The following is a 27682-nucleotide window of genomic DNA, read 5'->3' as shown; positions in this document are numbered from 1 at the left end:
CTAGTGGAAAGCCTTTCCAGATGAGTGGAGGCTGTTATAGCAAATGGGGGACCATGAGCAATGTCATGGTCCCCCCTCATGGACCAACTCCATATTAATGCCCATGATTTTGTAATGAGATGTTTGACGAGCAGGTGTCAACATACTTTTGGTCATGTAGTGTATTACAGTGTCTGTAAACTCCACTGTATGGTTACGCTGATTCAGTTCAGGGAAATGTCTAGTACTACGTACCTCTGATAGTGATAACACTGGCGTATTCCTTTCATTGTCTATCCGGCTTCCCTTCATTTGTTTATTTTATGGTTTTTTTAGAGACTGACAATGGGGAATAGTGTTGAAAAGTACACTACCCTTGAAGGGAATATAACTGTATTTGTTTTGTTTTGAAAGAATGTGTTGCAGATTTGAACCCAAGTGCTCCTTAAAACGTCTCTGCTATTGGTTAAAACATCTCTCCAGGAGTAGATTTTGAATTTGTTCAGCTTGCCCGAGTTCACACTTGCCGGCCAAGGTTCATCAAGCACACCTTAAATTATTTATATAGAAAGTCGTTTTTTATTTTGTTTGACTGGTGAGTGTTTGCTCCATGTGTAAATAGGTCTGTATATACAGTAGGTTTTTCCAAACCGGGTAAATAAATACCACTTTTGAGTAAATACGTTTGTGTTGCTCATATCTTAGAGAATACAATTTGAAAGGCCACCATGACCTCGTTTTAAGTATGCATTATATAATGTCCAGTTGACCGTATATATTTATAGCCTTGTCTTCACATTGTGAAGACTGTTGAATGTGAGCCAAGCCTATGCAAGGGGCGCTCAGGCGTTTGGTTTGTTATGTCACTACGCATGCACCCAATTCGTTAGCTTGAGAAGGGAACATGGCGGCGTCCCTGATTTACGGCCGATTGTCGGCAAGCCTGAGAAATTCTGGGGCAAGATCGACGCTTAACACTGCATCCAAAGTAAGTCACGTTGATAAAAATGTTATGAAATCCGGCTGCCTGTACCTGTGAATATTTTTCTGCTGCACCATCTTCGAAGTCCCCGAGAAATGGGGTGAAATTTGACATTCGCTTATCTCCTTTGAGGTGGCTAGGAAACTGGCTATGTTGGCTAGCTAGCCACATTGCTAATGTTTAACTGTTAGCTCGCTAGCTAACGTCGTTGCTTGTTTAGCAATGGAAAGACGAATGTATTAGTACATGTATTTAAATAAGTTTATTGGGGTTCAGGGATTTGTGTTTGTTAGCAATAGCTTTTCGCTCACATACAGTACTAGTTGTTTAGACAGTGACCTCCAACACAGCTGCCATAGACTAGAGACGACAGGACGGGGGGTGCCAGGAGCGTCATGCCCATCGGGGATACAGGGGTAGGTGCCCCTTCAGATTTGTCCTGTATAATAACATAATTACGTTTTTTTTTCCTTTTATAATACTACAACTAATAATGACAATGTGTTTCCATTCCATTTGGGACTTATTTTATTGTACTGATCAACAATATTTGCATAGAAGTAGCTTATTTGATCAAAGTAATTTTTAAAAACTGTATTCGTTTAATCATAATACAAAATTATCATCAACAACTTACATCCCTACATCAAACATGTCTAACAAAACAAAACACAGGTATAGACAAGAAAATACTAAAGACATACAACAAAAACACACCCACACACACACTCAGCAAAAAAAAGAAACGTCCCTTTTTCAGGACCATGTCTTTCAAAGATAATTCGTAAAAATCCAAATAACTTCACAGCTCTTCATTGTAAAGGGTTTAAAACACTGTTTCCCATGCTTGTTCAATGAACATGCACCTGCGGAACGGTTGTTAAGACACTAACAGCTTAAAGACGGCTTAAAGACGGTAGGCAATTAAGGTCACAGTTATGAAAAGCTCATTCTGGCATGACCCTCCAACATGAATGCCACCAGCCATGCTGCTTGTTCTGTGTGTGATTTCCTGCAAGAAAGGAATGTCAGTGATCTGCCATGGCCATTTTGACCCCCCTTTGTTCAGAGACACATTATTCAATTTCTGTTAGTCACATGTCTGTGGAACTTGTTCAGTTTATGTCTCAGTTGTTGAGTCTTATGTTCATACAAATATTTACATGTTAAGTTTGCAGAAAATAAACGCAGTTGACAATGAGAGAGGACGGTTCACACACACAAGTTTGGGGTCAATTAGAAATGTCCTTATTTTTGAAAGAAAAAATAACATCAAATTGATAAGAAATACAGTGTAAACAGTGTTAATTTTGTTAACTACGTAGCTTGAAACGGCTGATTATTAATGGAATATCTACATAGGCCCATTATCAGCAACCATCACTCCTGTGTTCCATGGCACGTTGTGGCACGTTGTGCTGATTTAAAGAAGCAATAAAAAAAAAATGGTCCTTCTTTAGACTAGTTGAGTATCTGGAGCAACAGCATGCGTGGGTTCGATTACAGGCTCTAAATGGCCAGAAACAAAGGACTTTCTTATGAAACTGAGTAGAGGTCGACCAATTTATGATTTTTCAACGCCGATACCGATTATTGGAGGACCAAAAAAAGCAGATAACGATTAATTGGCCGATTTAAAAAAAAAAAAAATATATATAAAAAAATAAAAAAAAATATTCATATATAAAAAATAATTAAATGTATTTGTAATAATGACAATTACAACAATACTGAATGAACACTTATTTTAACTTAATACATCAATAAAATTTAGCCTCAAATAAATAATGAAACATGTTGAATTTGGTTTAAATAATACAAAAACAAAGTGTTGGAGAAGAAAGTAAAAGTGCAATATGTGCCATGTAAGAAAGCTAACGTTTAAGTTCCTTGCTCAGAACATGAGAACATATGAAAGCTGGTGGTTCCTTTTAACATGAGTCTTCAATATTCCCAGGTAAGATGTTTTAGGTTGTAGTTATTATAGGACTATTTCTCTATGCGATTTGTATTTCATATACCTTTGACTATTGGATGTTCTTATAGGCACTTTAGTATTGCCAGTGTAACAGTATAGCTTCCGTCCCTCTTCTTGCTCCTACCTGGGCTCGAACCAGGAACACATCGACAACAGCCACCCTCGAAGCAGCGTTACCCATGCAGAGCAAGGGGAACAACTACTCCAAGTCTCAGAGCGAGTGACGTTTGAAACGCTATTACGTATACATACAGGAGTGAAGCCTTACTCCTGCTCTGATTGTGTAAAATGCTTCACAACATCAACTGACCTAAAAGTTCACCAGAGAACACACACGGGAGAGAAGCCTTACTCCTGCTTTGACTGTGGAAAGAGTTTCTCTCGACTGGCCCAGTTAAAAAGACACCAAGATAATCATAAAGGAGAGAAGCATTATCACTGATCTGACTGTAGATTTTGTTTTTTATCAACAGCTGAGCTAAAAGGGTCATCAGAGAACACACAGAGGAGAGAAGCTTTACTTCTTCTCTTAATGTGGCAAGAGTTTCTCCCGATTGGGAAATGTAAAAACACACCAACGGATACACACTTGAGAGAAGCCTTACAGATTGGTGTCTTTTTAAATGGCCCAATGTATGCATAAAGGAGGGAAGTCTCATCAGTTTTCTCAGACCAGCTAAGATTAGTCACTCCACTTAATTCTCGTCTTATAAAATAATTGGCAACTTTGAATTGGATCAAATGAAGAAAGCGTAGAACACTCTTGTAATCCTATTGTTTCTCACTGTGAGAACCGTGCAGAAAAAAGGCAGCATTCTAGAATGTTAGTCTCTCTTCTCTTTACTGATCAGTGTGCACCTTGTTGATATTGAGATCTTGGATTTGCAATTATGGTTGAATATCCTCTGTGAGGCGTCTCGCAATGGAGTCTGATGGTTGACTGGATGGTACTGCTTCCCTCTGCAGTTTTCTGTGGGAATGAGCTTGTATACACAACATATACTGAGTGTACAAAACATTAAGGACACCTGCTCTTTCCATAACATAGACTGTTTCTGTACAGCACTTTGTGACATCGGCTGATGTAAAAAGGGCTTTATACATACATTTGATATTAGCGCGCACCCCGCTAACTAGCTAGCCATTTCACATTGGTTACACCAGCCTAATCTCGGGAGTTGATAGGCTTGAAGTCATAAACAGCGCAATGCTTGAAGCATTGCGAAGAGCTGCTGGCAAAACGCACGAAAGTGCTGTTTGAATGAATGCTTACGAGCCTGCTGGTGCCTACCACCGCTCAGTCAGACTGCTTAATCAAATATCAAGTCATAGACTTAATTATAATATAATAAACACACAGAAATACGAGCCTTAGGTCATTAATATGGTAGAATACGGAAACTATCACCTCGAAAACAAAACGTTTATTCTTTCAGTGAAATACGGAACCGTTCCGTATTTTATCTAATGGGTGGCATCCCTATGTCTAAATATTCCTGTTACATTGCACAACCTTAAATGTTATGTCATAATTACGTACAATTCTGGCAAATTAGTTCGCAACGAGCCAGGCGGACCAAACTGTTGCATATACCCTGACTCTGCGTGCAATGAACGCAAGAGAAGTGACACAATTTCACCTGGTTAATATTGCCTGCTAACCTGGATTTCTTTTAGCTAAATATGCAGGTTTAAAAATATATACTTCTATGTATTGATTTTAAGAAAGGCATTGATGTTTAGGGTTAGGTACAGTCGTGCAACGATTGTGCTTTTTTCGCAAATGTGCTTTTGTTAAATCATCCCCCATTTGGTGAAGTTGGCTGTCTTTGTGAGGAAGAAATAGTCTTCACACAGTTCACAACGAGCCAGGCGGCCCAAACTGCTGCATATACCCTGACTCTGTCACATTTTCCCTAGTTAAAATAAATTCATTAACTAAATATGCAGATTAAAAAATATATACTTGTGTATTGATTTTAAGAAAGACATTGATGTTTATGGTTAGGTACACATTGGAGCAACGATAGTCCTTTTTCGCGAATGCGCACCGCATCGATTATATGCAATGCAGGACAGGCTAGATAAACTAGTAATATCATCAACCATGTGTAGTTAACTAGTGATTATGATTGATTTGTATTTTTATAAGATATGTTTAATGCTAGCTAGCAACTTACCTTGGCTTCTTACTGCATTCGCGTAACAGGCAGGCTCCTCGTGGAGTGCAATGTAAAGCAGGTGTTTAGAGTATTGGACTAGTTAACCGTAAGGTTGCAAAATTGAATCCCTGAGCTGACAAGGTAAAAATCTGTTGTTGAAAATAAGAATGTGTTCTTAACTGACTTGCCTAGTTAAATTTAGGTGTAAAAAAAAATCGGTGTCCAAAAATACCGATTTCCGATTGTTATGAAATTGGCCCCAATTAATCGGTCGACCTTTACTATGTACTCCCCCTGACGTATGAGTAGGTACTGTCATGTCACTGCATCATGTACCCCCCTACAACTTTTTCTCTCCTCTATCCCCCTCTGCCTCCCCTCTCCAGGTGCTGGGTGGTTCCTCCGGCCTTTTTTGGGATCAGCAGCAGCCCCCCCACCTTCAGCAGCAGCAGAGGAACCTCTCCCTGCATGAGTACATGAGCATCGGCCTGCTCAAAGAGGCTGGCGTCTGTGTGCCCGAGGGCAAGGTTGCCAGCTCACCCGATGAAGCCTACTCTGTTGCCAAGGAGATTGGTAAGCCATGCCTTAATAGGATGTGGGCAAATTAATTTGAGTAGGCTAACTTGGGGATGAACACTTTGAATTGGCAGCTGTCCTATATTACAGTGCATTCAGAAAGTACTGTATGTATCTCAATCGCACTCCACACTATCCTTTCCCACCTGGACAAAAGGAACACCTATGTGAGAATGCTGTTCATTGATTACAGCTAAGTGTTCAACACCATAGTGCCCACAAAGCTCATTACTAAGCTAAGGACCCTGGGACTAAACACCTCCCTCTGCAACTGGATCCTGGACTTCCTGACGGGCCGCCCCCAAGTGTTAAGGGTAGTCAACATTACATCTGCCACGCTGATCCTCAACACGGGGGGCCTCTCAGGGGTGCGTGCGTAGTCCCCTCCTGTACTCCCTGTTCACCCACGACTGCGTGGCCAAACCCGACTCCAACACCATCAAGTTTGCTGACGACACAACGGTGGTAGGCCTGATCACCGACAGCGATGAGACAGCCTATAGGGAAGAGGTCAGAGATCTGGTAGTGTGGTGCCAGGGCAACAACTTCTTCCTCAACGTGACCAAGACAAAAGAGATGATCGTGGACTACAGGAAAAGCAGGGGTGAACGCCCCCATTTACATTGACAGGGCTGTAGTGGAGCGAGTCGAGAGTTTCATGTTCCTTGGTGTCTACATCACCAACAAACTATCATGGTCCAAACACACCAAGACAGTTGTGGAGAGGGCACAACAACACCTTTTCCCCCTCAGGCGACTGAAAAGATTTGGCATGGGTCCCCAGATCCTCAAAAAGTTCTACATCTGCACTATCGAGGGCATCCCGACCGGTTGCATCACCGCTTGGTATGGCAACTGCTTGGCATCCAAGCGTAAGGTGCTACAGAGGGTAATGCGTACAGCCCAGTACATCACTGGACCCCAGTCACCCAGGTCATAGACTGCTCCCTTCTACCGCACGGCAAGTGGTACCGGAGTGCCAAGTCTAGGTCCAAAAGGTTCCTTAATAGCTTCTACCCTCAAATCATAAGACTGCTGAACAATTAATCAAATGGTCACCTGGACTATTTGCATTTTTGTTTTTACACAGCTGCTACTTGCTGTTTATTATCTATGCATAGTCACTTTACCCCTACCTATATGTACAAATGACCTTGACTAACCTGTACCTCCACACATTGACTCGGTACCGGAACCCCCTGTATATAGCCTCATTGTTATTTTTTTCTGTAACTTTTTAAAATGTTAATACTTTAGTTATTTTCTTAACTGCATTGTTGGTTAAGGGCTTGTAAGTAAGCATTTCATGGTAAGGTTGTATTCGGCGCATGTGACAAATAGAATTTGATACGATTTTGATGTCAGACCAGGTAGTAGTGGGTGAGTAGTGCGTTCTACATACAATAGGCCTATTTATTGTTGTTTGACTGAGCAATAGTGCTGAGCAATTAACCAAAATGTCTGATCTTTTTAGTTTTTAAACAACTACAATGACCGTAATCCATTGGGTGCCTACTCGTCTGGTCTGTGTTTCTTTTACGCCTGCTATTTTAGGTTATTGTGGAGCAGACAGAGACAGAGAGAGAGATGAGATGGAAGCAGGCGCGATAGAAAAGTTTCTTCGAGATGCGGTATCTCTACCTGAAAATACATGATCTAAGTGATTTTAGTAGTTGGTATTCAGCAGTCATAAAAGTATGTCTTATTTACTTTGAAGAACTAGTAAAATAGTGATTTCGTCAGACAGCATAGGCAGCCACTCTATAGAGATGATGACTTGGAATTAAATGATAGTCATCAAATAAAACAAATGTAATAGACAACAATTAAAATAATTTTATTTTTTGTAATGTTAATAAGTGATAAGCAGTATTGGGCAGTCAGTACCATCATCTGACTTGTATTGTTTTATTCTGTGTTATAGCATTCAACCCAAATCATGCATAGTGCATTTCATGTAAAAAAAAAGAATATATATATATATATTTTTTCATCATCCAAACTGACCTCAAAAGCACTAATCACTCAGTATTTCTGAGTAAGGTATGTGTCAGAGTGGGCTGTAGGCCTATACTGTAATCTAGGGATATCCCTGTATCATCGTAGTGCCATAGTAAGAGGTCAGAGAGCACTTCTGGAAGTTTATAATATAAGAATTCAAAAGGCACAAAGACAGTGCCGTTTAGGGCTTAGTAGCTTTAATTACTAACGATAGCCAGCATTAGTTGAAGGTACCTGATCCAAAACTTCGGTACTTCTCATCCTAATAGCTTTTTCTCCATATTATATCTTCTTTGTAAATGGTGAGCCAACATGTTTTCAAAGTTTATCAAGTTTTAAGTTTTATTAGTTGTATGTACGGGATACGGATGGTATACATTGTCCAACAAATTGTTTATTATATATATATTTTACATTTTTTAAATACCTTTTATTTAACTAGGCAAGTCAGTTAAGAACAAATTATTATTTACAATGATGGCCTACATTGGCCAAACACGGACGACGCTGGGCCAATTGTGCGCCGCCCTATAGGACTCCCAATCACGGCTGGTTGTGATACAGCCTGGAATCGAACCAGGGTGTCTGTAGTGACGTCTCAGGCACTGAAATGCAGTGCCTTTGACCGCTGCACCACTCAGGAGCCCCAAATGCTTACTTGCAGGTTCTTTCTTGACAATGCAACAACAATAAGAAATAATAAAAGTTAAGAATACGAACATAGTCTCATGTTATGTTAAAATACTTAGCTGCCTGTCCCTTTAGGGGCTGGGAGGTTACCATTGTTATGGAGCATTCTGGTGTGTGTGTGTGTGATAGCTCGTCTGCATTTGCGAATGCTCGAATCAGCAAAAGTGATTTGAATCAATTCGGAGTTAACAAATCGAATTCGAATCTATTCAAATCTTTGGAGTCAGCCCTAGTGTACTTTCTTGTTACTTTGAAAATGGCATGTACAGTGGGGGAAAAAAGTATTTGATCCCCTGCTGATTTTGTACGTTTGCCCACTTACAAAGAAATGATCAGTCTATAATTTTAATAGTAGGTTGATTTGAACAGTGAGAGACAGAATAACAACAACAAAAATCCAGAAAACCGCATGTCAAAAATGTTATAAAATGATTTGCATTTTAATGAGGGAAATAAGTATTTGACCCCTCTGCAAAACATGACTTAGTACTTGGTGGCAAAATCCTTGTTGGCAATCAGAGGTCAGACGTTTCTTGTAGTTGGCCACCAGGTTTGCACACATCTCAAGAGGGATTTTGTCCCACTCCTCTTTGCAGGTCTTCTCCAAGTCATTAAGGTTTCGAGGCTGACGTTTGGCAACTCGAACCTTCAGCTCCCTCCACAGATTTTCTATGGCATTAAGGTCTGGAGACTGGCTAGGCCACTCCAGGACCTTAATGTGCTTCTTCTTGAGCCACTCCTTTGTTGCCTTGGCCGTGTGTTTTGGGTCATTGTCATGCTGGAATACCCATCCACGACCCATTTTCAATGCCCTGGCTGAGGGAAGGAGGTTCTCACCCAAGATTTGACGGTACATGGCCCCGTCCATCGTCCCTTTGATGCGGTGAAGTTGTCCTTTCCCCTTAGCAGAAAAACACCCCCAAAGCATAATGTTTCCACCTCCATGTTTGACGGTGGAGATGGTGTTCTTGGGGTCATAGGCAGCATTCCTCCTCCTCCAAACACGGCGAGTTAAGTTGATGTCAAAGAGCTCTATTTTGGTCTCATCTGACCACAACACTTTCACCAGTTGTCCTCTGAGTCATTCAGATGTTCATTGGCAAACTTCAGACGGGCATGTATATGTATTCTTGAGCAGGGGGACCTTGCCGGCGCTGCAGGATTTCAGTCCTTCACGGCGTAGTGTGTTACAAATTGTTTTCTTGGTGACTATGGTCCCAGCTGCCTTGAGATCATTGACAAGATCCTCCCGTGTAGTTCTGGGCTGATTCCTCACCGTTCTCGTGATGATTGCAACTCCACGAGGTGAGATCTTGCATGGAGCCCCAGGCCGAGGGAGATTGACAGTTCTTTTGTGTTTCTTCCATTTGCGAATAATCGCACCAAATGTTGTCACCTTCTCACCAAGCTGCTTGCCGATGGTCTTGTAGCCCATTCCAGCCTTGTGTAGGTCTACAATCTTGTCCCTGACATTCTTGGAGAGCTCTTTGGTCTTGGCCATGGTGGAGAGTTTGGAATTTATTGATTGCTTCTGTGGACAGGTGTCTTTTTTACAGGTAACAAGCTGTGGTTAGGAGCACTCCCTTTAAGAGTGTGCTCCTAATCTCAGCTCGTTACCTGTATAAAAGACACCTGGGAGCCAGAAATCTTTCTGATTGAGAGGGGGTAAAATACTTATTTCCCTCATTAAAATGCAAATCAATTTATAACATTTTTGACATGCGTTTTTCTGGATATTTTGTTGTTATTCTGTCTCTCACTGTTCAAATGAACCTACCATTAAAATTATAGACTGATCATTTCTTTGTCAGTGGGCAAACGTACAAAACCAGCAGGGGATCAAATACTTTTTTCTCCCACTGTATACACATTCACCCAAATTTCTCTGGACTAATCTGAGAGTGCTGCACACAGAACCTGTAGCCTACATCTGACATGGTGTGACCCTTGGCCTTGTTTAGGGTGTTTTTAGTAGCCTCTGAGGCGGCAGTAGAGACTACAGTCTAAACATAGCACTGAACCCAAGGCTATCAGTTAACACTGTTCTGCAGCCTGCTGTGCTCAGCTGGACACACAGTAACCTGTTTACACCTATCAGTGCTTCCTTTTCCTCAGGGGCCAGTGTCATGGAACTACTATACTCTTGGATTAGCCTTTTTGATAAATGGCATTGCTCTGGACTAGGGATAATCTTTTAATTTGACTCAGACTCGTGTTTAGATTATTATATGTTAATGAAATCAAAATGTCCTCCCAGGCTTTACATAGAGGTTTTAGTCATGTCATTTTTAGGTAGCCTACTCTGTTACTAACTGTAATAGTGTGTTGTCAAACTTTGTTAATATGTTACTATACTAGATCAATAAAGTTAAATCATCTCTGCCCTACTGAATTCCTCTGTGGTAATGAGTAGGGCCTAACAGGATGTAGAACAATGTATCCATTCACTGTGTAGCTTACTCGATGCTAACACACAGTTTTCTGGTTGTGGATACAGATTAACTTGACAATGTCCAGAAGTAGCCTGGACATTTAGGGCCATGATTTCATGCCTTTGCTAGAAAGGTTGTGTTAGGCAGTGTTTGCACTGACAATGTTTTGTGTAGTTTGTACGTCTGCATTATTATCAGTCTGTGTGTGTAAATGGCAGTGGAGTGTTGGGCTTCTCTGTAACTGCTACGGTCTCTTTCTCCCGTGTGTGTGTGTGTGTGTGTGTGTGTGTGTGTGTGTGTGTGTGTGGGTGGGTGGGTGTCTCAGGCACCAAGGATCTAGTGGTGAAGGCTCAAGTGTTGGCTGGAGGCCGAGGTAAAGGCACCTTCGAGGGAGGTCTGAAGGGAGGAGTGAAGATTGTCTACTCGTGAGTGTCCGAGAGAACTCCTCTCAAACTGCACCTTTTTCTACTCTGTGTCAATTCTTCTGTCTCTCTTCCCCTCTCCTACAGTCCAGAGGAGGCCCGGGACATCTCCTCTCAGATGATTGGTCGTAAGCTGTACACCAAGCAGACAGGCGAGCAGGGCCGTATCTGTAACCAGGTTTTCATCTGTGAGCGCAGGTACCCCCGCAGGGAGTACTACTTCGCCATCACCATGGAGAGATCCTTTCAGGTGAGGTCATATCTGCCCTTTCACGCCTCTCAGGTGACAACAGCTGACAAATCACGCTCAACCATTCTGGGTCAGGCTGTCAGATTTGACATATTGGGCAGCTGTTATTCTTGATTTTGAATGTTGATGGTGTTGTGTTGGATGGTCCCACTAGATGGCGTAGTGGTAAAGGACATGGCCGTGGACATGTTGAAATACTTGTGCTCCGTGGGACTTGGTTGTCCAGCTGCTGTTATAGTTCCGTTCTCTAAATAGGATAATGAGACACCAGTTGTCATTGAGAATTTGAAGACCGATGGATCAACTCAATCGTTTGTTACATTTATTTACGATAGCCCAGGTACTATTAGGTATCTGTATTGACCCTTTTGCACAACTCTTTTGACTTATCACATATGCTGCTGCTTTTTATTATCTATCCAGTCACTTTAGCCTTACCTTTATGTAGATATCTACCTAAATTACCTCGTACCCCTGCAGTACCACTGTACTGGTATATATAGCCAAGTTATTGTTACTCATTGTGTATTTATTCCTTGTGTTATTATTTTTCTGTTTTTCTCTCTGCATTGTTGGGAAGGGCCGTAAGCATTTTACTGTTAGTCTACACATGTGACAAATACAATTTAATTTGCTGTGAGACCTATGTTCCATTAATTTGCTCTTTTTTAGTTTGATTACCACTTGCCACTCAATGAGTGTGTAAAATGATTGGTACTCCTAATCTCTCGGCCCCTCCCTCTGAACAGGGCCCCGTGTTGATTGGCAGCTCTCAGGGGGGCGTGAACATCGAGGATGTGGCAGCGGAGAATCCCGACGCCATTGTGAAGGAGCCAATCGACATCATGGAGGGAATCAAGATGGAACAAGCTGTTTCGGTACAGTTGAGATCGGGTTGTAAAAATACCTCTTGATTTGTCTTTCAGTCTCTTAGATCCCAGGAAACACTACATACTCTGGTAAATAAACAATACTCCACCTGATTTTTAAAGCTAGCTATTTTGGTCCATGTTTAAACAAATTACTTGCGGCAACATTTGTATTCAAATTAGGTCTGTTTTCAGTTTCTCTCTAAAGACAAGGGCCTCAGAACCTTATTAGTTAGGCATGTCCCCTGACGCAGTGTAATATCGTTAAACGTCAGGTTTTGACTTTGATATGCTCACTCAACATGCCATCTCACACACTACATGTCTCCTAGAGTGCCTGTTGCTAAAGTAGAAATAAATGACAAACACTGTAGATTTGAAGAACTGATATTGATACATTTCTTTCTTTTGCTCCCTCACTCTTTTCTCGGTCTTCTCTGTCTTCTCTGTCTTTGCTCTCTCTCCAGATTGCCACAAAGATGGGCTTCCCGGCTGCTCTGATTGACGACGCAGCTGCTAACATAATCAAGCTCTACAACGTCTTCATGAAGTTCGATGCCTCCATGCTGGAGATCAACCCCATGGTGGAGGACGCCTCTGGCCAGGGTACACATACACTTGCTTTTCGTTCCTAGTGATGTTGTTAGTCATGCCAGTGTTAAGAGCTGGGTGAGAGTGTGTTGCTTGGTTGGAGGCTTCTCCCATTGATCTATGACCTACTGTCAATCATTTTCATTAACGCACTCCCAGTGAAAAACCCTAGTGTGAATCACTGCACTTTTAACTGATGTGCCAATTAGGCAGCTAAACCCCATGGTACTGAAGGAATGATGGTGTTATTGCACAACCAACCGTCTTCAACATCATAGCCATACATGGTAGAGTATGGTGGCTGGGTCAAATAAGAGGCCCTATGTTAGCTTTGAAATGTGAAAGGCATTCCAGTGCTCATATGTACTTCGAATGACCTTGTGGTTATGGGCTGACTTGACCAACTCCGAACATACCAGGAGCGTTGACAGTAGGAATGGCCAGTGCCAATTTGTAAGTCGCTCTGGATAAGAGCGTCTGCTAAATGACGTAAATGTAATGCTGGCCCTTTGACCCTACTACATTAGCAAACATCTGTAGAGGTCTCTATCTGTCACCAACCCAGATCTGTCCTTGACATGTACAGCCAACCAAGGTTACAGAGTAAAGCTATGTCACAGAACTATACTCAACAAAAATATAAACGCAACATGTAAAATGTTGATTTCATGAGCGGTAATAAAAAGATCCCAGAAATTTTTCATACACGTAAAAAGATTATTTCTTTCAAAATTTGTGCGCACATTTGTTTACAACCCTGTTTGTAAGAATGTATCCTTTGCCAAGATAGTCCATCCACCTGACAGGTGTGGCATATCAAGAAGCTGATTAAACAGCATGATCATTACAAGGGCTGTCCCCGACTAAAAATAATCTTGGTCGACCAAGAATTATTTTCACCAATCGATTGGTTGAAACGTTAAAAGGTGTATTTTTCCATATATAGATGTTTTAATCAAATCAACTATATGCACTGAGCTTGTCTGATGCTTTAAGCACACTGTTTGATTAAATAATTAAGAGACACAAATGACTAGAGGGAGTCCGACCACAATTGATTTGATTGATTTGATTGCCTGGTTCAGACTTGCTGTGTTAAAAAAAAAAAAAAAGACAGCGAGTGACTGTGTGACTAGCACCCGTGGTCTGTCTCTCCTTGCTGCAGCGACCACCACAGAACATTAGCAGTGTATCGCGCTGTCTGTGTTGTTGAAGCTGCAACATAATTATAGCCATTTCTGACTGAAAAATTGTTACTGAAATCCCTAATTTGTTAAGGAAAAACATTTCCCATTCCCTCAACCATTGCTCTCTTTACGTGAAGCGTGACCAATAGGGCATGACCTATAGCATAGCATATCATAATCACATCAATAAATAGGTTATAACAAACTCTGAACACCATAACACATGTGACAGAAAAATGGATGCAGAGGACGTGACAAATAAACAAAATGGGGAATGTTTACTTGTTTCTCAGGAGGTAAAGTGGACATCAGATATGGGGAATACATGTGATCTTTGTAGAAAATACTGGAGATCAAGAAAAAGGAAGTAAGGCGCAAACGATGCGTGCATATTATGTGTGCCAAGCAGGTGCTGTTAGATTAGAATATTATTTTTTTGGAACAATGTAAACTATTATAAGCGTACCGGAGTCTGTAATTATTATTTTTTTATAAAGCCTTTATTACAGCAAAGACTAAACGGGAATGTAACGGTTTAGGCCTATTTATTGTTTACGCTAATTATTCAATGGTCGCTTTGGTTATTTTATTTGAAAACTAAAATGCTTGATTGCATTTAAAGTCATGAATGGCTCCTATGCTGTGTGATGACATGAACGAGTAAATGATTGATTGATACAGTAGCCTATATAAGTATTGAAATGTAGGCCTAAGTAAGGTACGGTATTAAGGCTAAACAGGATATACAAGGCTGCGATACTAAGCCTACTAATGATAATGACATTATTATAATATGATAATAATAATAATAATAATAATAATAATGAGATCACGGAAAATGCAGTAATAATAATAATAATAATAATAATAATAGTAATAATAGTAATAATATAAATATAATTTTTCTGACCATTTGGAACAGTGTAAATAACAAATAAATAATACCAGAGAGACTGGTCTAATGACAAAAAGTGTAAAGCCTTTTATTACAGCATAGCAAAGATTAAAAACAGACGGATATGTGAAATTGCTTTATCCAATATTTTGCAGTTGCGTGAGGCTTGGTGCAGAAGGAATCAGTATGCTATTAAACAAACACTCAAACAGGCAACAGAAGCAGGATCTGTCTTATTCCTGTAAATATAGCGTTCAAAAGTTTGGGGTCACTTAGAAATGTCCTTGTTTTTGAAAGAAAAGCTAATTTTTGTCCCTTTTTAAAAATGACATCAAATTGATCAGAAACACAGTGTAGACATTGTTAATGTTGTAAATGACTATTGTAGCTGGAAACTGCTTAAAAAAAATATATCTTGTAGGCGTACAGAGGCCCATCATTCCTGTGTTCCAATGGCACATTGTGTTAGTTAATCCAAGTTTATCATTTTAAAAGGCTAATTGATCATTAGAAAACCCTTTTGCAATATGTTAGCACAGCTGAAAACTGTTCTGATTTAAAGAGGCAATAAAATCTGCCGCCTTTAGACTAGTTGAGTATCTGGAACATCAGCATTTGTGGGTTCGATTACAGGCTCAAAATGGTCAGAAATAAAGAACTGTCTTCTGACACTTGTCAGTCTATTCTTATTCTGAGAAAGGAAGGCTATTCCATGCGAGAAATTTCCAAGAAACTGAAGATCTCGTACAGCGCTGTGTACTACTCCTTTCACAGAACGGTGCAAACTGGCCCTAACCAGAATAGAAAGAGTGGGAGGCCCCGGTGCACAACTGAGCAAGAGGACAAGTACATTAGCGTGTCTAGTTTGAGAAACAGTCTCAACGTCAACAGAAGAGGCGACTCCGGGATGCTGGCCTTCTAGGCAGAGTTGCAAAGAAAAGTCAATATCTCAGATTGGCCAATAAAAAGAAAAGATTAAGATGGGGAAAAGAACAGACACTGAACAGAGGAACTCTGCTTAGAAGGCCAGCATCCCGGGGTCGCTTCTTCACTGTTGATGTTGAGGCTAGAGGTCGACCGATTAATCTGAATGGCCGATTAATTACGGCCCGATTTCAAGTTCTTGTAACAATCGGTAATCGTCATTTTTGGACACCGATCATGGCCGATTACATTGCACTCCACGAGGAGACTGTGTGGCAGGATGACTACCTGTTATGCGAGTGCAGAAAGGAGCCAAGGTAAGGTGCTAGCTAGCATTAAACGTATCTTATAAAAAACAATCAATCTTAACATAATCACTAGTTAACTACACATGGTTGATGATATTACTAGTTTATCTAGCTTGTCCTGCGTAGCATATAATCGATGCGGTGCCTGTTAATTTGTCATTGAATCACAGCCTACTTCGCCAAACGGGTGATTTAACAAGCGCATTTGCTAAAAAAGCACTGTCGTTGCACCAATGTATACCTAAACATCAACATCTTTCTTAAAATCAATACACAAGTATTTCTTTTTAAACCTGCATATTTAGTTAATATTGCCTGCTAAAATTAACTTCTTTTAACTAGGGAAATTGTGCCCCTTCTATTGCGTTCTGTGCAACAGAGTCAGGGTATATGCAGCAGTTTGGGCCGCCTGGCTCGTTGCGAACTGTGTGAAGACCATTTCTTCCTAACAAAAGACGGCCAACTTCGCCAAACGGGGGATGATTTAACAAAAGCGCATTTGCGAAAAAAGCACAGTCGTTGCACGATTGTACCTAACCCTAAAAATCAATGCCTTTCTTTAATTCAATACACAGAAGTATATTTTTTTAAACCTGCATATTTAGTTAAAAGAAATTCATGTTAGGAGGCAATATTAAACTAGGGAAATTGTGTCACTTCTCTTGCGTTCATTGCATGCAGAGTTTGGGCCGCACTTTGGGCCGCCTGGCTCATTGCGAACTCATTTGCCAGAATTTTACGTAATTATGACATAACATTGAAGGTTGTGCAATGTAACAGCAATATTTAGACTTATGGATGCCACCCGTTAAATAAAATTCGTAACGGTTCCGTATTTCACTGAAAGAATAAACTTTTTGTTTTTGAAATGATAGTTTCTGGATTTGACCATATTAATGACCTAAGGCTCGTATTTCTGTGTGTTATTATAATTAAGTCTATGATTTGATAGAGCACTCTGACTGAGCGGTGGTAGGCAGCAGCAGGCTCGTAAGCATTCATTCAAACAGCACTTTGCTGCGTTTGCCAGAAGCTCTTCGCAATGCTTCAAGCATTGTGCTGTTTGACTTAAAGCCTATCAACTCCCGAGATTAGACTGGCAATACTGAAGTACCTATTAGAACATTTAATAGTCAAAGTTATATGGAATACAAATGGTATAGCGAGAAGAAGTCCTATAATAACTACAACCTAAAACTCTTACCTGGGAATATTGTAGACTCGTTAAAAGGAACCACCAGCTTTCATAGGTTCTCATGTTCTGAGCAAGGAACTTAAACGTTAGCTTTTTTACATGGCACATATTGTGCTTTTACTTTCTTCTCCAACACTTTGTTTTTGCATTATTTAAACCAAATTGAACATGTTTCATTATTTATTTGAGACTAAATAGATTTTATTGATATATTAAGTTAAAGTAAAAGTGTTCATTGTTCATTCAGTATTGTTGTAATTGTCATTAAAGAAGAAAGTTCTTTCTTTCTGGCCATTTTGAGCCTGTAATCGATCCCACAAATGCTGATGCTCCAGATACTCAACTAGTCTAAACAAGGCCAATTTTATAGCTTCTTTAATCAGAACAACAGTTTTCAGCTGTGCTAACATAATTGCCAAAGGGTTTTCTTATGATCAATTAGCCTTTTTAAAATGATAAACTTGGATTATCTAACACAACGTGCCATTGAAACACAGGAATGATGGGCCTCTGTACGCCTACAGGTATGTAGATATTCCATAAAAAATCTGCCATTTCCAGCTACAATAGTCATTTACAACATTAACAATATCTACACTGTATTTCTGATCAATTTGATGTTATTTTAATGAATGCAAAATTAGCTTTTCTTTCAAAAACAAGGACATTTCTAAGTGAACGGTGGTGTTTATGGATGATTTATGAAGCCAGACAGGTGTCTAGTACACCATGATTTGTATTTATTTATTTTTCTACTGGTCGACTAAAGAAATCTCAGTCGACAAAAAGCCTATCGACCAAACAATTGTCCAGTCGACTAAATGGGGTCAGCCCTAATCATTACACAGGTCCACCTTGTGCTGGGGACAATAAAAGGCCACTCTTTGTGTTTTGTCACACAGCACAATGTCACAGATGTCTCATGTTTTGAGGGAGCATGTAATTGGCATGCTGCCTGCAGGAATGTCCAACAGAGCTGTTGCCAGATAATTTAATGTTGCTTTCTCTACCATAAGCCACCTACAATGTCGTTTTAGAGAATTTGTCAGTTGTGTGGATGAGCGGTTTGCTGATGTCAACGTTGTGAACAGAGTGCCCCGTGGTGGTGGGATTATGGTATGGGCAGGCATAAGCTACTGACAACAAACTAGATTGCATTTTTATCGATGGCAATTTGAATGCACAGTGATACCGTGACGAGCTCCTGAGGCCAATTGTCGTGCCATTTATCTGCAGCCATCACCTCATGTTTCAGCATGATAATGCATAACCCCATGTCGCTAGGATCTGTACACAATTCCTGAAAGCTGAAAATGTCCCAGTTCTTCCATGGCTTGCATACTCACCAGACAAGTCACCCGTTGAGCATGTTTGGGATGCTCTGGATCGACGTGTACAACAGCATGTTCCAGTTCCCGCCAATATCAAGCCACTTTGCACAGCCTTTGAATAGGAGTGGGACAACATTCCAAAGGCCACAATCAACAGCCTGATCAACTATCTGCGAAGGAGATGCATGAGGCAAATAGATACTTACTGGTTTTCTGATCCACACCCCTACTTTTCTTTTTAAGGTATCTGTGACCACATTTGTATTCCCAGTCATGTGAAATCCATAGATTGGGGCCTAATGAATTTATTTCAATTGACTGATTTCCTTATATGAACTATAACACAGTAAAATCTTAGAAATTGTTGAATGTTGCGTTTTTATATTTTTGTTCAGTATAGATAATCTGTTGCACCTTGGACCAGGCATTGGAAAATGTCCCCTCAAAGTACAAACGGATATCTGCCTCTGGCTTTGTTGTAGTGAAGTTACAGGGTCATTGGGTTTTCGTCACCCAATGATGTCAGCCATCTTGGGCTCAGCCTCTGTCTCCTGTGTGTCCCTCTGACAGTGATGTGCATGGACGCCAAGATCAACTTTGACTCGAACGCAGCGTATCGCCAGAAGAAGGTGTTTGACATGCAGGACTGGACCCAGGAGGATGCCAGGGACCGACAGGCAGCCAAGGCTGACCTCAACTACATTGGCCTGGACGGATCCATCGGGTGTCTGGGTGAGCGCCACAACACACCCGACACTGCTTCACAGCACCACACACCTGGCTTTATAGTAGCAGTAGTGATAGAAATCTATTTAGTTTTTTATATTCACTCTATATTCTCTGTGTTTGTGTAGTGAACGGGGCTGGTCTTGCCATGGCCACCATGGACATCATCAAGCTGCATGGTGGCACGCCAGCCAACTTCCTGGACGTGGGGGGCGGAGCTACAGCCCACCAGGTGATGGAGGCCTTTAAACTCATCACCTCTGACAGGAAGGTAAGGACTGGGAATGGGGGACACTTATCACTGTAACACCTAGCATCTCTGGTTGTCATTGAAGAAGCATTCATCTGCAGTAGGCACTCACTTCTCACTGTGGCACCAATAGGCACAGACATGTCACGTGTTCCACAGTCCTTCACCCTGACCTCTATCCCCAACTGGAACGGGACGGCTGGGTATCTAGAGCAGTAGTAGCCTGCAGTTGATACTATTGATGTTTTGATGGAGTTAGGGGGTAGGGATTCATTAGGAATTCCTGATGTTTGGACCTTCAGGAAGGTTACGGTTGTATAAAGTAACTTTTCAGTACACGCATCCCCTAGTTAGTAGGTGTATCTTTTGACAGACATGTCTGGAGTTACCTGAAGATATCAGTAGGATAGCTCACTCTGAGGTTGGGGTTTACTACTGGTGGAACCTATTGGGTGACATTTATCTGTGGGATTTTGAATGGGGAAGGACTTTAGAGGGAGTACAGGGAGGGTTCTAACCTGCTGTGTAACATACAGTTAGTCATTCATTCATTGATGGGTGAGTAGGTTTTTGATAGATGGTTATAAGCTCTCATGGGAGATTTGTGGCTAATTTCCTATCACTGTCGCTGTGTTGACACCTGCTTAGTGTGGTCCTAGTGGCGTTTGTGGTTTATTATGGAGCCTCGGTAATGGTGTGGTATTTATAAGTGTTCATTTAAACCACTACAGTTTTATAATACACATTACATTTACAGTGTGATCTTGATTTTGTTGATGTTATGAGGTTTGGTTGTTATTGTTCCTGTATGAATTTGTGATCAAGCTTTTGTGATTGCTTTGTTTTTGGTCTTCTATGGTCAATATCTTCGGTTATGCTTTCATGGTCATCGTCTTTGGTTCGTGGTCCTCAGGTGCAGGCCATCCTTGTGAACATCTTTGGTGGCATCATGAGGTGTGACATCATCGCTCAGGGCATCATCATGGCTGTTACAGATCTGGACCTGAAGATCCCCATTGTGGTGCGGTTACAAGGTGAGACTGACCTCCCTTATACCGTCAAGTATGAGGTAGCCAGCACAATAGCAGCTTGGCATGACCACCCTGTGGCAATTACAGTGAAAACTATTTTAGCTTTGTTATATACTGTAGGCTACTGCACTGCCATTTTGGTGCACATACTGGGCTGGGAGAGAGGTAGGGGGCGACAGTGGAGGGTGGCCTTTTAAAGGTCAACGAGCAAGCAGCCTGTCAGGATTAGGCTCTTCTAGTACTTCCCCACACACACTAGTGATGTGGGGGATACAGTTGCATATCGGGATGTTATTTTTTACGATGTACTATCGCAATATTATTTTTCCTTCATAGCTTGTTCTCCATCTTTTTTTAAGTAAGGTACCAATTTGTTTTCAGCACTTTTATTTCCATGACTGATAAACTTGTTTTCTCATGGCTCACTTGTCTTTCTGCAGCAGACATGGTGAGCAATATGTTTGGAACATCAAATTGCAATAAAATCACACTATCGAATCGCAATAAATATAGAATTGCAGTGCAGATCGTATCGGACCTAAGTGTCACATAATACCGGCACTATGGGACCCTGTAGCTCCCAGCCTTATTCCAGCCTCTCCCTTCTGGACATGTTTTGTAACACACAGGGACAAATAGAATGTGTGAAGTTATACAGAACTCAATCACTCATCAACTAAATGTAATTGGACTAAAATGATTTCCTTCACGAACGGTTTAGTTATGTATAATGAACTTTCACAAATTAGACTTCTAATTTATTTAGTCTGCTATTTTCAATGCTTTTGTAATCATGATGCAGGGTTGTTATTCCAATTGTCTAGCCCAGGTATTCCCAGGGGTACTCAATGCCGTCGGGGGTACGCCAAATAAAAACTGAGATTCACAAGTTTTTTTTTTTATTTTTTTTTTTATGTAAAAAAAAAAGTTAACATTTTTTTTCTTCACATTTTCAAACAGTTCATTTATATTTTCTAACTGGGCTATACATTTGGGTGATGTTTTTTTCTTTCCTGAGTAGCCTCGTTTCACTGCCAAAAATAAAATTAAACCATCTAGTGTTTAGGGAAATAACAATACAATGTCAAATACAGGTAGCCTTGTCAAATAATTAACATCCAATCACAATAACCGTTACTCTCTCGTGGGAATTCCACTAATGTCTGTAGCCAAACTTAGCTGCTGCTCATGTTGGTATCTGTACTGATGGCGCAAAAGCCATGATAGGGAGACATAGAGGAGTGGTAACGCACGCGCAAGCAGTTGCTCCCAATGCCACTTGGGTACACAGCAGCATCCACGGGAGTCTCTTTCTGCCAAGGGAATGCCTGACAGCTTGAAAGATGTTTTGACACTACAGTGAAAATAGTTAACTTTGTTAAAGCAAGACCACTGAACTCTCGTGTATTATTTGCGCTATGCAATGATATGGGCAGCGACCATGTAACGCTTTTACAACATACAGAAGTGCGCTGGTTATGAAGCGGAAAAGTATTGACCCGTTTTTTTTAAATTGAGAGACGAGCTTAATTTTCACTCGTCTGACCGCTTGAATGATGACGAGTTTCTCACACGACTGGTCTATCTGGGTGACGTTTTTTCTCGCCTGAATGATCTGAATCTAGGATTACAGGGACTCTCTGCAACTATATTCAATGTGTAGGACAAAATTGAGGCTATGATTAAGAAGTTGGAGCTCTTCTCTGTCTGCATTAACAAGGACAACACACAGGTCTTTCCATCATTGTATGATTTTTTTGTGTGCAAATTAACTCAAGCTTACGGACAATGTCAAATGTGATATAGCGAAGCACCCGAGTGAGTTGGGTGCACAATTATGCAGGTACGAATGACACAAATAACTTGATTTGTTATCCCTTTCATGCCCAGCCTCCCTCCAGTCCATTTACCGATATCTGAGCTATATAAAAGAGAACCAAAGAGCTTTCTAAAAGATCAGCATTCCTTCTTCAGCCTCGTTCTGCTGTGTTTCAGGATCCAGGGTGGACGATGCCAAAGCTCTGATTGCTGCTAGCCCACTGAAGCTCCTGGCCTGTGACGATCTGGACGAGGCCGCTAGAATGGTACACACACACACCTCTCTACCTCTACCCCTCTAAGCACCCGGTCTGGTTTATGTAGGGTGGTGGGCAGTAGGTCTACAGTAGGTCTATGTGAAGTGTGTGAATGTGAAAAGGAATGTCAGGAACTGTTTGTGGTGTGTGTGAGGGCAGTGTGTAAAAATGTGTGTGAGACGAGGGTCACCAGCAGGGTAGAATGTGTGTGGGGTATAGTGGTATAGTGACTGTTTAAACCCAGCTCATCGCCATCCTGATCCGTTGAAGTGACACTGCCTGAGTTTTATGGCTCTGATTTCTGGCAGAGCTAGCAGCAGTGACGTTGAGTCAGAGCAAAGGCCCCCTTCCTCTCATCTCGCCCCTCCATCTATCTTTCCCTCTACCGCTAGTCTGGCTTTGCTCTCACTGACTCCCACTATCTCTCCTCTCCACTCGCTCTCCTTTGTTTTTGGAGTGTTCTACTCCCCAAGAGACGAGCATCAGTTAGCCAGCACAATGGCATCTTGGCATGACCACCCTGTGGCAGTTACAGCCCCCCGCAATTAAAACTATTCACTTTTAGTGTTTTTGTCTGTTTTTTTAATGAGATCACTCATATAGATCCCTGCTGCTGTGCTTGTGTATAAAGTATTCTCTATCTCTGTTTCCTCTTTGCAGGTTGTAAAGCTTTCTGAAATTGTGTCGCTGGCTCAGGAGGCTCATGTGGACATCTCTTTCCAGCTGCCACTCTAAGCCATGCCCCTTGACTCTACGACCCCATCTGAACCCTGACACCCCACCCCTTGAACAACAAGAAGAGCCTCTCATTACTGAGCGAATACTCCAATACAACACAGCCCACCAACTTCTGTTCTGTTTCTCTCTGTCTCTCTCTGTGGCAAGGCTCCAACATACGCACACACATACAAGTAACTGCCAAATGAAAGGAAACTAAGTAAATGAGGGATACAAAGTTGCCTGGCTACCCAGACTCCTTGCTCCTGCCAAACGCTATGCCACGCCCACGAACGTTAGTTTCTTCACCGCAAAGAGTCTGGATCTGAGTACCTTCCCGACCCTTCACCAAATGCACCCCTGAAGGAGTGCCTTATATTGAGTGGTCTGACAATGGGAGAGGGGGTAAGAATGAGGGGGGTTTAAAGGGGAGGTGCCCATTGTAATGACAGCTGCTAGGTTGTGACACTGGACTAATACTTGGAAAGCACTTCAGCTAAGAAAAGAGTTGATGGAATGTAAATCGCTGTTAGGAGTACCTCTCATTTCATCTCCATGCAATTTGAAATGCATAGCTGAATAGTGGATTGTTCTGAGTCTGGCGAGAGAGACTAATACCTGGATAAAAGCATCGGAGTACTCTCCTTTACTCCTGAACTAGTAAGAGTTCTTTGAGTGTTTAGTGTGTGATATCTAAACTACTGCTTATCTGGTTGACTGCATGTTTTTGTATTTCTCTTCCATCCCTTCTATAAGATGGTCTCCTATATAATAGTCTGCCGCCATGTCACAGGAACAACCTTACTCACTCTGTTCAGGTACATATGACAACAAAAATGGGGGTGGGCCATGTCCACTCAACTGTTAAAAGATTGTACTGTAGTTAAGTCTTCTCTCTATTTCTCCGTATCTCCCTCTCTCCCTCCGTTCCTCTGTATCTGTTACTCCCCAGCCCTTCGAACACAGAAACAACTTATTGTGAGTTGTAAGACATTTATTATATCTTGTAAATAACGAGACCACTGTTCTCTTCTATAAAATATTTATGCTTCTCTTGGGGAGTAAAAAATAAATGAATAAATAGAGAACCCAAAATTTGCTTCTTGTTTTAGTTTTGCAGCACTTGTACTTGCAATGTGAAAGTTGTGTTTACATCTCCTTATGGCTAGTTGGGTTGTGTTTGGCATTAGTCATGTCAACAAAAACAACAGAGGAATTGCTAAAGCGCAAATGTATATAATGACCAGGCTCATGTGACTCCAAATTATCTTATATACTGTTGATATTAGCATAGTAGTGTTAGTCTGGCATGTAGAAAACGTAAGAATCTCTGTATTGCAGTTGCGTAACATATGTATAATAATTTCAGCCTCTATTCAAATTTCTGTTCTAACCAATGGAAAATAGAATACAACTTTATCTCTAGAGCACTGGGTACTAGTACTGGGTTAAAACCGAATTGTGCACTGACAGAGCAGGGCTTACCTCCTGTTGCAAGCACCGTCTTTGGAGACCCACTTCAAGGATAAATTAGACCTTGAAGATTCTTGAAAATAGGGACCACAACACATCATACCAAAATGTGGAGTCAATAATACTGCCTTAATATTAGAGGTTTGCTTAAGTGTTTCTGCTTCACTTTCTTTCAAACATTTTTATTTTCCATACAGACATAAAGCAATTTCCATGTCTTCAAGAATAAAACGAGATCAAATAGGCAAAAAGTCACTGCATTCTACAGTACATATCTTTTTGAAAATTGTTTTTCCATGATAAATACAGTGGCAAGAAAAAGTATGTGAACCCTCTGGAATTATCTGGATTTAAAATAAAATTGGATCTGATCTTCATCTAAGTCACAACAATAGACACACTGTGTGCTTAATTAAACTAGTAACACACAAATTATTGTATTTTTCTTGTCTATATTGAATACATCATTTAAACATTCAGTGTAGGTTGGAAAAAGTATGTGAACCCCTAGGCTAATGACTTCTCCAAAAGCTAATTGGAGTCAGGGGTCAAACTAACCTGGAGTCAAATCAATGTGATGAGATTGGAGATGTTGGTTAGAGCTGCCCTGCCCTATAAAAAAAAAAACTCACAAAATGTGATTTTGCTATTCACAAGAAGCATTGCCTGACGTGAACCATGCCTCGAACAAAAGAAATCTCAGAAGATCTAAGATTAAGAATTGTTGCCTTGCATAAAGCTGGAAAGGGTTTCAAAAGTATCTCAAGTCAGTCCACGGTAAGACAAATTGTCGATAAATGGAGAAATTTCAGCACTTTTGCTACTCTCCCTTGGAGTGGCCGTCCTGCAAAGATGACTGCAAGACCACAGCGAGAACGCTCAATGAGGTTAAGAAGAATCCTACAGTCTCAGCTAAAGACTTACAGAAATCTCTGGAAGATGCTAACATCTCTTTTGACGAGTCTACAATACGTAAAACACTAAACAAGAATGGTATTCGTGGGAGGACACCATGGAAGAAGCAACTACTGTCCAGGAAAAACATTGCTGCACCTCTGAAGTTTACAAAAGGGCACCTGGATGTTCCACAGCACTACTGGCAAAATATTCTGTGGATGGAACACAACACTGTGTGGAGAAAAAAGGCACAGCACACCAACATCAAAACCTCATCCCAACTGTAAAGTATGGTGGAGGGAGCATCATGGTTTGGGGCTGCTTTGCTGCCTCAGGGCCTGGACAGCTTGCTATCATCGACGGACAAATGAATTCCCAAGTTTATCAAGACATTTTGCAGGAGAATGTAAGTCTATCTGTCTGCCAATTGAAGCTCAACAGAAGTTAGGTGATGCAACAGGACAACAACCCAAATGACAGAAGTAAATCAACAACAGAATGCCTTGAACAGAAGAAAATGTGCCTTCTGGAGTGGCCCAGTCAGTCCTGACCTCAACCCGATTTGAGATGCTCTGGCATGACCTCGAGAGCGGTTCACACAAGACATCCCAAGAATATTGTTGAACTGAAACAGTTTTGTAACGAGGAATGGTCCAAAATTCCTCCTGACTGTTGTGCAGGTCTGATCCGCAACTACAGAAAACGTTTGGTTGAAGTTATTGCTGCTTAAGGAGGGTCAACCTGTTATTAAATCCAAGGGTTCACATACTTTTTCCAACCTGCACTGTGAATGTTTACACAGTGTGTTCAATAAAAACATGAACAATTATAATTGTTTGTGTTATTAGTTTAAGCAGACTAATGTTGTGACTTTAGATGAAGATCAGAACAGATTTTATGACTAATTTATGGAGAAATCCAGGTAATTCTAAAGGGTTCATATACTTTTTCTTCCCACTGTACGTATATCCCCGTCCCACCCCTCTCTCTGTCTTCCCCTTCCCACCCAAACAAGTTATTTTAATTCATGAATTCCAAATGGTACAAAGAGCAAAACCCAGATGCTTGGTGCGTTATGGGCTGGCAATCCCCTTCAACAGTATATTCGCACACTCATCTATAAACCGAAATACAGGGCTCCAGATATGCAAAAACGAATCAAGTTTACCAAGCTGGAGGAAATAAGTCTGTCTTTCCAGAAGAAACAACCACACCAGGTTTCTGAGCAACCAAGGATGTTTGGGTTTTGTGTCATTTAACCATGATTGAAGAATTGTTCATCTAGATTTTTGTATGACATTTCAGTGTAGGGTTAGCCGAGTATCGATCCAGAACGCATTGGAGAGGCTGTAACTCAACTGGAGAGCCCAGAATATTTGAGATGTTCCCTTCCACGCCTTTTCCAGAAATCAGTTTGTAAAGAGCTGTCGTTGTCACCACCAATTTCTCCCAGCTGTCCTTGGACGGGTGCTGTTTATGTTCCTGTTCTTAATGAGAACGTTATATTTCCTGATTTCTTTGTGTATGTATTTTCTTTCCCCCACTACAATATGCTACAATATGATATTATCGGGCCATGCAAATAAGCTTTGGTGTTTTCCCCATAACATAGAAGGATTAGTGTTGTCATTCTCTTTAACAAAAAGTATGCTCTCACGGAAGTCTGGCTCAGACAGGATAGCGTGATTACAACACCAGTTTGCTCTTTAGGGAGTTGGGTTCTTAGAGAACAACTCTATAG

The 27682-nt window shown here is 41.1% G+C and overlaps 1 protein-coding gene across 2 annotated transcripts; it reads left to right on the top strand.

Moving 5' to 3' along the window:
* The first annotated feature begins 792 nt into the window (after positions 1-792).
* LOC106582245 (succinate--CoA ligase [ADP-forming] subunit beta, mitochondrial) lies at positions 793-24666 on the top strand. Of its 2 annotated transcripts, none has more exons than XM_014165122.2 (11): positions 793-967; positions 5488-5674; positions 11126-11225; positions 11310-11472; positions 12222-12350; positions 12809-12947; positions 19343-19504; positions 19627-19769; positions 20662-20782; positions 22775-22863; positions 23515-24666. In XM_014165122.2, exons 1-11 carry the CDS (start codon positions 884-886, stop codon positions 23587-23589), a joined length of 1392 nt encoding a protein of 463 aa, XP_014020597.1. In that variant the 5' UTR covers positions 793-883; the 3' UTR covers positions 23590-24666. The 2 variants fall into 2 exon arrangements, with proteins under 2 accessions (XP_014020597.1, XP_045560663.1); XM_045704707.1 differs by lacking the exon at positions 793-967 and adding an exon at positions 1299-1377.
* Positions 24667-27682: the final 3016 nt, after the last annotated feature.

The sequence above is a fragment of the Salmo salar genome, chromosome ssa21 (assembly GCF_905237065.1).
Source record: "Salmo salar chromosome ssa21, Ssal_v3.1, whole genome shotgun sequence".
Classification (NCBI taxonomy): domain Eukaryota; kingdom Metazoa; phylum Chordata; class Actinopteri; order Salmoniformes; family Salmonidae; genus Salmo; species Salmo salar.
The sequence above is the reverse complement of the archived record's forward strand: the minus strand, read 5'-3'. Positions and strand labels throughout refer to the sequence as shown.

Coding starts and splice junctions, on each gene's coding strand:
- LOC106582245 (XM_014165122.2), top strand. CDS start 884: ATGGCGGCGTCCCTGATTTACGGCCGATTGTCGGCAAGCCTGAGAAAT. Junction 11,473..12,221: donor CCATGGAGAGATCCTTTCAG/GTGAGGTCATAT, acceptor CCCTCTGAACAG/GGCCCCGTGTTGATTGGCAG. Junction 19,505..19,626: donor CGGATCCATCGGGTGTCTGG/GTGAGCGCCACA, acceptor GTGTTTGTGTAG/TGAACGGGGCTGGTCTTGCC.